Here is a 10092-nt window from a genome sequence, read left to right as displayed (position 1 = left end):
GCAAAAAGCTACCCCAGCCGAACGGCGGAACATGGTAGTGGAGGAGGTGCGCCATCAGGAGGAAGCAGCTAGGTGCGCCAAAGCGGTCTCTCAAGCGCAGCAAGGCTGCTGGATGAAGTGGGAGGGTGTTGAGAGGAGGAGAATTACATAGAGCGAGTTGTGGAGCATGGAGTCTAGCAGGCTTAGTTTCACCATTAGAGCCGTGTACGATGTCCTTCCCTCTCCAACCAACTTACACCTCTGGTATGGAGAAGAACCAGCCTGTCCACAGTGTGCAGCGCCTGCAAGCCTCAAGCACATCTTGGTGGGTTGTAAGATCAGCCTGACTGAAGGAAGGTACACCTGGTGCCACAATCAAGTATTGAAGTGCTTGGTGGCTGAACTTGAGAAGAGGAGGGTAAAGATCAATTCCATGCCTCCAAATTCCCAACCTGTTGCCCCATGGAAAATGTCCTTTGTTCGGGGAGGGGAGAAATGAGGGAGTAAGCCAGCTCCTCCGGAGGCCGGCGCACTCACCGTTGCCCGAGACTGGGTAATGCGGGTGGACCTCAGCCAGAGGCTTATTTTTCCATCTGAAGTCGCAGTTACCAACTTGCGCCCAGACCTGGTCCTATGGTCCAAATCCTGTCGGCGCGTTTTCATCGTGGAGCTCACCGTCCCATGGGAGGAGGCAATCGGTGAGGCATACGAACGGAAGAGGCTACGTTATGCGAACCTAGCAGCTGAAGCAGAGGGGCGGGGCTGGAGTGTAAAAGTGTGGCCTGTGGAGGTAGGCTGCAGAGGCTTTGTTTCCAGAACCACCACAAAGCTCCTGAAGGAAATGGGCATCAGAGGGCAGGCCCAACGGAGGGCAGTAAAAGAGCTCGCTGTCACAGCAGAGCAAAGCAGTCACTGGCTGTGGTTGAAACGGAGGGACATATTGTGGGCGGCCAAGTGATCATGTGGTGCCATTGTGCAACACATACACCCAGGTTTGATCAGCCTGTGGTGGGCCAACCTTGGTGGAGGATGTCTTGTGTTTAAATGGCTGAAACACCTAATGATGCCAAGGCACACAACTGATGATGTGTCAAGCTGGTGACACCACAGGATCTTGAGTGCCAATCCCGCTCCATCCAAGTCTTCTTCACTTGCCATGAATAGGTCGGGACTCTAACACCTAGTCCTATAGAGAAGTACATCTTGTCATATGCTAAGCTCCTTGAACAATCAATCACATGGTTCTCATTCTGATAATCACACACATTTCAAATATTTCCACAAAGTCAACAACAAAATGATAGATCTCTTGATTGTGGCCCAGCAAGCTTGGATGCCACCCTATCTGATGACTCACACATCAAATCTGTTGTCCGATCTGCCTTCTTTCACCTTGGAAATATATCCAGACTCTGGCCTTCACTGTCTTCACTGGAGATGGCCTGTTGATTGGTTGTCTGATAGCTTCCTGGAGTCATGCTATGCTAAAGAAGACACTCAGTATTCACCCGTCAGTACCGTAGTTATAATGTTGGGCCTGATGGCTGTGAAGCTTTTAGAAGGACCAATTCATTTAAAACAGGGCAGGGATCATAGTATGAAGTATATTCCTCAAGAGTCTAGGCTCTAGAAGAATATGCCACAATAACATCTGTAAATGAGAAAATGAAACATAGTCACTGTTCCAAAGGCATTTATTAGGTTTTTTTTCTTTGTTTTCTTTGCAGGGGAAACAAGCCCACAAGTATATTATTTGGAAAAAGGTACAACAGAGTGTAAATTGAGTGTGGGGTATTTTAAATTAATTAAAATCTAAACTTAAAATTGTTTTCATCAAATTATTTCAGAATTATATAAAAAAGCAGCGCAAGAATAAATAATTATTACAATACAAACAGTTGTCATAAAAGAGTTTTGTTAAGCTCATTAAAAAATGGCGTGAACTGGTTTTTCTTTCTAGAATTACCCATGTTAACAGGTTTCCACTCAAATATATAACATTATATTATAGAGAATATTAAATATGCTTTGTTAGCCTCTCTCATTGTCCATTTTTCCGAGTTTACATCAACTTGACCCTCTGATCCAGGAGGTCCAGCTGCTGGGACACCTCAGCAGGAAGATCATCGTTCACCTCCATGATGAAGTACTTTCTCACCTCCTCCACCTCCCTTTCCCAGAACTTTTTATCTAAGGAGAACAGCTGATTCAGGTTCACATCATGGAGGCCCTGAAGATTAAGAGAGTCCTTGGAGGGCAGGTAGCCAACAGCGGAGAGCGTGGCTTCAGCCTCGCCATTGACCCGACGGAATATCCAGTCCAAAACACGAATGTTCTCGCCAAATCCAGGCCAGAGGAATCCACCAGTAGAACTCTTACGGAACCAGTTGACATGAAAGATTTTGGGAAGCTTGGCACTGGGATGATCAGCCAAGCTCAGCCAGTGTGAGAGGTACTGGCCAAAGTTGTAGCCAAAGAAAGGACGCATGGCAAAGGGGTCATGCATGATCACCTTGGCTAAAGGAAAAAAGAGAAGAGAAGAAGTGGGTTTATTTGTTACATAGACTTACAAAAAAAAAGTAAATTGCATCAAAGATAAGATTACACTTAATTGAAGCTGATTATTTGGTTTTCGGCTTAAAAGACTGGTACCATGTTGGACCAAGGCTGGACACTGACCTTTGTGTTCAGCTGCTGCTGTTGCTTCTGACCTCATGGCTGCTCCAACAAACACTCCGTGCTGCCAACTGAAGGCCTCATATATGAGAGGAACGCCTGAAATAAGGTAGACGCATTAGTCAGATTTCAATTTTCACACTCTTCCATTGTCTCTTGTGCAAGCAGAGCACCAACTGCATCGCTTCACTGTGCTGATGGCTTCTAGATTACCTTCAGGTCTGCGCCCTCCAAAGATGATGGCCTCAATGGGGACTCCTTCGGGGGATTCCCACAGAGGGTCAATTATGGGACACTGATTAGCTGGACTGCAAAAGCGTGAGTTGGGGTGAGCACAGGTTTCACCTGATGAATAAGAAGAGAGGATAGTTAATCATTTCAAATATTATTCCCCCTGATTGATCACCTGTGCTGATTAATCAAAAGCTGTACCATGTTGTGCGCTCCATGGCTCGTTCTTCCAGGAGGTTATGGTCACGTCCTCCGGTAGTTGCTGATCCATGCCTTCCCAGTATACACCACCATCACTAGTCTCAGCAACATTAGTGAAAAGTGTATTTTTTAACACTGTCTCCATTGCGTTCGGGTTGGTTTTTGCTGAAGTGCCTGGTGCTACCCCAAAAAAGCCATTCTCCGGGTTGATGGCACGTAGATTTCCTGGAATGACAGAGGAGGGAGACATTAGCAATGAAGCATTTTGTGGTTGTACGACTAATGAGTGAGCCTCCCACCTTGTTTGTCAAACTTCATCCAGGCTATATCGTCACCCACACACTCAACCTTCCAGCCCGGCAGTGAGGGACAGAGCATTGCCAGGTTTGTCTTTCCACAGGCACTGGGGAAGGCGGCCACCATGTATTTCTTCTCACCAGCAGGATTAGTGATTCCCAGAATCTAAGACACATTTGAATCGTGAAGGCCATGGCTTTATGAGTGGATGCTTTAAGGCCCTTAATACCTTAAGATACTAAACTGTTTAAGTACATTCTATGTTCGATTGTGCATGCAAGGCTTTGTCCCGATAACTGTGTAATTTTTCTCTATTATGCTCACCAGCATGTGCTCTGCCAGCCAACCCTCTTGTTTGGCCATGTGTGAGGCGATGCGCAGAGCAAAGCACTTCTTCCCAAGAAGTGAGTTTCCACCGTACCCACTTCCAAATGACATGATCTCCTTCTGATCAGGGATGTGAGCAATGAGGGTCTGCTCGGGGTTACAGGGCCAGTTGTTCACCAAGGGCTCTGAAAGAGACCACAGTAATCCTCAAACTATGGATTCTGAATATAGGCGGAACTGTCAACAACGACCAAATCATGTTATTGACGCACTTTTTAGAGGTAGAGGACATCCAACAGAGTGCAGACAGCGAACAAAGTCACCCGTGCCCAGAGCAGACAGCACTGCCACCCCCATCCGGGTCATTATCCTCATACTGGCCACCACATAAGGAGAGTCAGTCAACTCCACTCCGATCTTGGAGAGGGGGGATCCTACAGGACCCATGCTGAAGGGAATCACATACATGGTCCGACCTGGGGGATGATAACCATGTCTTGAAATTATTATCAAAGAATGTTTTCAGAGACTGAGTAGTTTCTAATGTAGGAAAATAAAGTCCAAAACACACTCCTTCCCTCTCACCTATCATGCAGCCAGGAAAGCGCTGAGTCTTGGCTTTGGCAAACTCTTCTGGGGACATCCAGCGCCCCAGGTTTCCGATTCCCTCGTCAGAACATAGAGGCACCGCGCTACGCTGTTCCTGGGTCACAATCACAGTCTTACTCTCTACCCGGGCAACATCCCGAGGGTCGGTCCTGGCCAACCAGCTGTAGGTTGTGAGGAATGAACAGAAATCTTTGTGAAGAACAGGCTGGAGGGAAACACTTGTAGTTAGACTTGTTGAATGTCACCTGTTGCTACCTGAATAGCAGCTTTTGCTAAGTGCTTACTGGCATTATTTTAACCACCTCCTGCTAACCCAGCAACAACAGCATGAGCCGCTCTGCACATATACTCACACCCCTGCATTATTCCTAAATACTTGATTACTTGAATGTGTCTGGAATATGACATACATTTATCCCCTCATGTTTCGTGTCTGTTTGAGTTTAACACACCAATTGTCATATTTTGGGAGCTTTTTGATCATCCCCTGCTCCTCCAGCTGGCTCAGGATGGCCCGGTTCTCTTCGTCAGTGCCGTCACAGATATGAAGGGAGTCTGGCTGACACAAGGCGATACTGGACTCTACAAACTTCCTCACAGCAGGACTGAGGGACTGAAGGTCACCTTGCAGTAGCCGAGGGCTGCTTCGGTTCTGGGATTTAAGTTGAGGAGGCATTGTCGGGGGGTCTGTGAAGACAGAAAGAGACAGGGAAAACATGTAATAAACATTAGGAATAGGAAAGGTAGGTCAAGTTTCATCAATACCCCTCAGAAAAGGGCTACAATGAAGACGATGGTGAAATGGGAGACGTAAATATGATAGCGTAAATGTAGAAATACAAGACATGATGAAAGTCCAAGAAGCTGCTCATGTCCTTGAGAATGTTTTAATTTTCTTCATTGAAGTCCTGCAATGGTAATGTGCTGAGTGGATGAATGCCCAAACGCCCTCTCTGTTTCCTCAGAACAGAACCGTCTGTTGTCAGTCTTTATCTCAGTGCCTTATCTATGTGTGGTGTGCAAGCAGCTTACCTTCAGTGGCTGACTGGAGTGTAGAGAGCTTTCAGGGTCTCCTCGGCTGTCTGTTCTCAAGAAAGCTTCGTCTCTTGAGATGTCTGCAGAAACCAAGAATGCTGCTCTTTTTATATGTTAGGGTGAACAAGAAGAGGATACACAAAGAGAGGGGGAGGAGATGGCGGGGGGTCTGATTGGAGATGTGGTGAAGGCATGTCCTCAGAGATATTTGCATGAACCTGTCATTTCTGCACCTGTGACACACACAATGACGTCAACCGGTTTGTCTTTAACCAGCGTTGAGATAAAACATCATCTTCAGATAAACCAGTTTGAGCTGCCTGAACTTGTCAGGCCGGACAGGGAACTCCTCGCTCAGCCCTGTGATGTCACAGCGCTAACGAATCATAGAATGTGAGTGGGTTGGGAAACACTTTGTTTGTCTTCTTTTTGGGCTCAAACAACATTGATTCCCTCACCCCCATCTTAGATTACAAAACTTGACAGTATCTCAAGCTGACGTCTGACCATAAATGTTAATAATTTTTCAAAGATAAATGCTGACTGTGACGTAAACTGGCCCGTTTTCATTGGCCGACTGACAGAGGCTCGAACTATCGGTTGGACAAAGGTCAGCCGGAGAGTGTGTGTGTGTGCATGTCTACATCCATGGTCAAAGGTTTTGAGAATGACACAATTTTCAGTTCACAAACTTCGTTGGTTTGGTGTTTTCACATCTTTTTTGTCATTTCATCAAATGTTACGTGCTGGTGTAAAATTGCAGGCATTTCAAAAGTGTCAAAGGCTTTTTTGGACGTGATACAGAGTCAATGTTTGTCATAAATTACCTGTTTAATTGGCCAGATTCTGAAGCTCATACTGACCACCTGCCTGGATTGACCACCATTTCTTTGGCAGGGGTTAAAGTCTGGGGACGTTCCTGGCCACTGAGCCAAGATTCTGAAGTTCCAGTCACCTCTTGGAGCTACTGAGGTATCACATTGACTATGATTAACTATCCTCTATTTGGTTGGTTCATAGACTGTTGTTCATAGAAGACTTATAGTTCCATACTTTATTACTGGCTGTTTTCTGAAACAGATCTTTGAACAAGCCCCCTCCCTCAACTGTGAAGCACAAGTAATCTGAGGATGCTTTCTACCGATGAGGATCGATGGGGGCACCCACCTTCTCTTCTCCAGATGAAATGAGTTTCTCTATCTCCATAAAGCTGTCTAATCCCTGAATGTTCTATCAAAAGATCAGTCGATCCCTGATGTTTTTTCTAGGTAGAGGAGGCTTATTTGCACTCCTTTAAAAGTTCTCCCCTCATACCTGCTGCCATTCCTGAGCAAGATCCAGATCCTGAATCACCTTCTGGAGATGGTCCTGGCACTTGCTGTTCGTTCTTGAATGCATGAATCCTTCCTCACAATGGTTGACCTACCTTGGAATTGCTGAAGATGTGACAGAGGGTTGACTCAGGTGCACTATTAGGAGCAGTGCGTAAATGTTTGTGCACTATGAGAGGTTGACTGAGATGAAGTGTTGAAAACCTTTTAAATTTTCTTTTGAAAGAGAAAAGGAAAGGAGAAGGATGGTAGAAACACCGGTCCAGCTAATCTTCCACAATGGTGTTGCTAAGTCCATGAGTGGGTCAACATACATAAAACAGACATAAGCAGAGAGCATCGAGGACCCTGAGAGGCAGAAACCATGGAAACTTGACACACGTACACCAACAAGAATGATTTCAGAAGCTTTAAATCTCAGTCTTTATTAAAACACTCGGGTTTGTGACCGAAAAGCAGCTGCGATCAACAGAAATGAGGCTGTTCAACTGACTAGACTGCAGAGGTGCTCAATACGTCAATCAAGATCTACCAGTCGATGGCCAAAGTACTATCATCCTTCTGGTCAGCCTATCATCCATCCGGTCACTTGCTTGATATACAGGACAGCCAGTCAGGTGACATCTGATTTTCTTTTGCACTTAGGTCACTGTGCATGTGCAAACTACGACTCTAAGTGCAAGCTAGTCAGTTTGATATCACCAATTTTGTGCTTTTGTTTCTTGTTCTCTTAAACTTAAGATAGGGTATAGATTAGATTAGAATCAACTTTATTGTTATTGCACATGTACAGGTAGAGAGCAACAAAATGCAGTCTAGCATCTAACCAAAAGCACAAAAGGAGCAAAGCAAGTGCATCTATAATAAGTAATGAATGCATTATGTGCAATTTGTAATGTTACAATACTTTACAATGATTTACAGGTTGTTGTATAAACGTATTACTGTATACATATGGGTATGTACATTACATGCCTTAGACTACAATTGCAGGGACTATTTACATAAAGTAGGAACATACAGATGATAAGTTAAACTAAAGTGTATAAATGTGCATGTGCATATCTATTTTTCTGAGGCGTCTTCGCTACTTCAGAAATCCAAGTCCAGCACGTGTCTTTTAGATCCCATGCCAACACACCTGTTGAAGGATGCGTTACCAATTGCTGTATCGGCAGCTCTATTCTTCACCAGATCAATTGTTCTTAGACAGGTTATGTACCCTGATTCTACAAGGTGGCAGTGATTAAACCGTTCCTTAAAAAAACATCACTGGATCCTGATGTGTTCACAAATTATAGGCCTCTATCCAACCTTCCTTTTATCTCTAAAAATCTTGAGAAGGTGGTGGTGACTTAGTTACTGGAGCACCTGCAGAGAAACAGCCTTTTGATTGTAACAGATGCTCTATCTATCTATCTATCTATCTATCTATCTATCTATCTATCTATCTATCTATCTATCTATCTATCTATCTATCTATCTGTGTGTATGTGTGTATGTGTGTGTGTGTGTGTGTGTGTGTGTGTGTGTGTGTGTGTGTGTGTGTGTGTGTGTGCTGGCATAATACGCTGGCCACTGGAAGAGATTCAAGCCACTGACATCAAGACAAGGAAGCTCCTCACCATGCATGGAGGTTTTCACCCTAAGTCCAGTGTCCTGAGGCTGTACACGAAGCAAAAGGAAGGGGGCTGAGGACTAGTAAGTGTTCAAACTACTGTCGGGGAGGAAACAACAAGCCTCCATACATCAAGAAGATGGCCCCCACTGACCAACTGCTGAGTGATTGCCTCAGGCAACAAAAGCCCACCAAGGAGGTGGAGCCTGAGGGGCTATCATGGAAGGATAAGCCTGGTATGGTATGTACCACCATATATATATATACCTCTCCTTCACACAGCGAGGGTGGAGCAGCCACTCACTGAAGGAGCTGCCCAGTGCTGTCAGGGTGCCCTGTAGGGGATGGGACGTGTTGCCCAACATGGATGACAGCTTAGCCATCAACCTCCCATTTCCCACCACCGCCACTGAGTCCAGGGGACATCCCAGGACAGAGCTGGCCCTCCTTACCAGATTGTCCATCCCCCCGATCCCTGTCTGTGATGCTGCTGGACCAGTAGACTATCCCATAAAAGATGGCTGATCCCACCACAATCATAGAAAGTCCTCAGGAGTGGTCCCTGTACTCCAAAAGACCTCAGTCTCCTGAGCAGGAACAGTCTGCTATGTTCCTTCTTGACAAGGGCATCTGTGTTGAGTGTCCAGTCCAGGTTATTGTTTAAGAGAACACCTAGGTACTTATAGGACTACCCAACATCGACATCCGTTCCCAGGATGTTCAGCAGTGCAGGCGGGGGGTTGTTACGCCTGCGGAGATCCACCACCAGCTCCTTGGTTTTATTGCCGTTGATCTGGAGGTTGTTCCGCAGGCTCCAGTCCACAAAGTCCTGAATAAGTCCTCTGTACTCCATCTCATCCCCATCAGTGATGAGGAGGACAGCAGCGAAGTCATCAGAGAACTTCTGGAGGTGACATGATGACGAACTGTATGAAAAATCTGCGGTGAAGAGGGTGAACAGGAAAGGAAAGGAGAAGGAAAGGAAAGGAGAATAAACAAGGTGTTCTCCACCAATCCAGCTAAGGTCTACTCTACGTGGTGATTATGATGCAGCTGACATCATTGAACACGGTGGCGTCTTCGAATTCGATTATGTCAGCTGCATCGTTGATGATGGGTCAGGTAAAAAAAAAATGTAAACATATTTCTTATTTCTATGCAGAGTGCCCAATGGAATTATTACTTTATATCTCTATATAAAGAAATAGTTAGTGTCGGTGTCTTTCACTCCGCGACGCGTTCAACAGTGACACTGATATAGGTCCGTCGGGACTCATACTGAAGCCTCGGAGCTTCCTGAATATTTATGATCCCCTGAAATTCGACGGATAGCTGCAAACACTAGTTAGCCAAACGCTAACACACACACACACACACACACACACACAGCAAAATCATCTTCAGTGGATGTGGACTAGCTTCAGTATTGGTCCGCTTCCACTGAAAATGATTATGCTACTTTGCCACATAATTTCTTGGATTTTAATCAGCAAAGGTGAGTGTGTGCGCGCGCGTGTTAGCATTTTGCGAAATAGTGTTTGCAGCTGTAAATTGAATTTCAGGGGGGCATAAATATACAGGAAACAATGAGCTTGTAGATCAGCTATTTTGAATTGGAAAACTAAATTATTGTTAGCTTTTTAAAATTGGAATCCTAAAAAGTAAAATGTTATTTCTAATGCATTTATATGTTGTGTTAACATTATCAATTTTCATTTCTAATACATAGAATCTAATACATTAAAATTGTAATAATAGTCATTAATATAGACTGAAGAAATTAAGTGG

At 45.0% G+C, this 10092-nt stretch overlaps 1 protein-coding gene across 1 annotated transcript; it reads right to left on the bottom strand.

Annotated features, from left to right (window-relative positions):
* Positions 1 to 1655: 1655 nt before the first annotated feature.
* On the bottom strand, positions 1656 to 5489 carry pck1 (phosphoenolpyruvate carboxykinase 1 (soluble)). Its single transcript, XM_003973054.3, has 10 exons — positions 5353 to 5489; positions 4773 to 5007; positions 4297 to 4481; positions 3984 to 4187; positions 3709 to 3896; positions 3387 to 3549; positions 3088 to 3312; positions 2869 to 3000; positions 2659 to 2754; positions 1656 to 2496 (listed from the first exon to the last, which is right to left on the bottom strand). The coding sequence occupies exons 2-10, from the start codon at positions 4994 to 4996 to the stop codon at positions 2042 to 2044; spliced, it is 1872 nt and encodes a 623-aa protein (XP_003973103.1). The 5' UTR covers positions 4997 to 5007; positions 5353 to 5489; the 3' UTR covers positions 1656 to 2041.
* Between the last annotated feature and the right edge of the window lie 4603 nt (positions 5490 to 10092).

Source organism: Takifugu rubripes, chromosome 19 (assembly GCF_901000725.2).
Source record: "Takifugu rubripes chromosome 19, fTakRub1.2, whole genome shotgun sequence".
Lineage (NCBI taxonomy): Eukaryota > Metazoa > Chordata > Actinopteri > Tetraodontiformes > Tetraodontidae > Takifugu > Takifugu rubripes.
The sequence above is the reverse complement of the archived record's forward strand: the minus strand, read 5'-3'. Positions and strand labels throughout refer to the sequence as shown.

Bases quoted from the DNA above. Each gene is read 5' to 3' on its own strand.
- pck1 (XM_003973054.3), bottom strand. From the start codon at position 4,996: ATGCCTCCTCAACTTAAATCCCAGAACCGAAGCAGCCCTCGGCTACTG. The intron at 4,188-4,296 runs GTGAGAGGGAAG...ATCATCCCCCAG, and splicing joins CTTTCCTGGCTGCATGATAG to GTCGGACCATGTATGTGATT. The intron at 3,001-3,087 runs GTACAGCTTTTG...CTTATTCATCAG, and splicing joins GCCATGGAGCGCACAACATG to GTGAAACCTGTGCTCACCCC.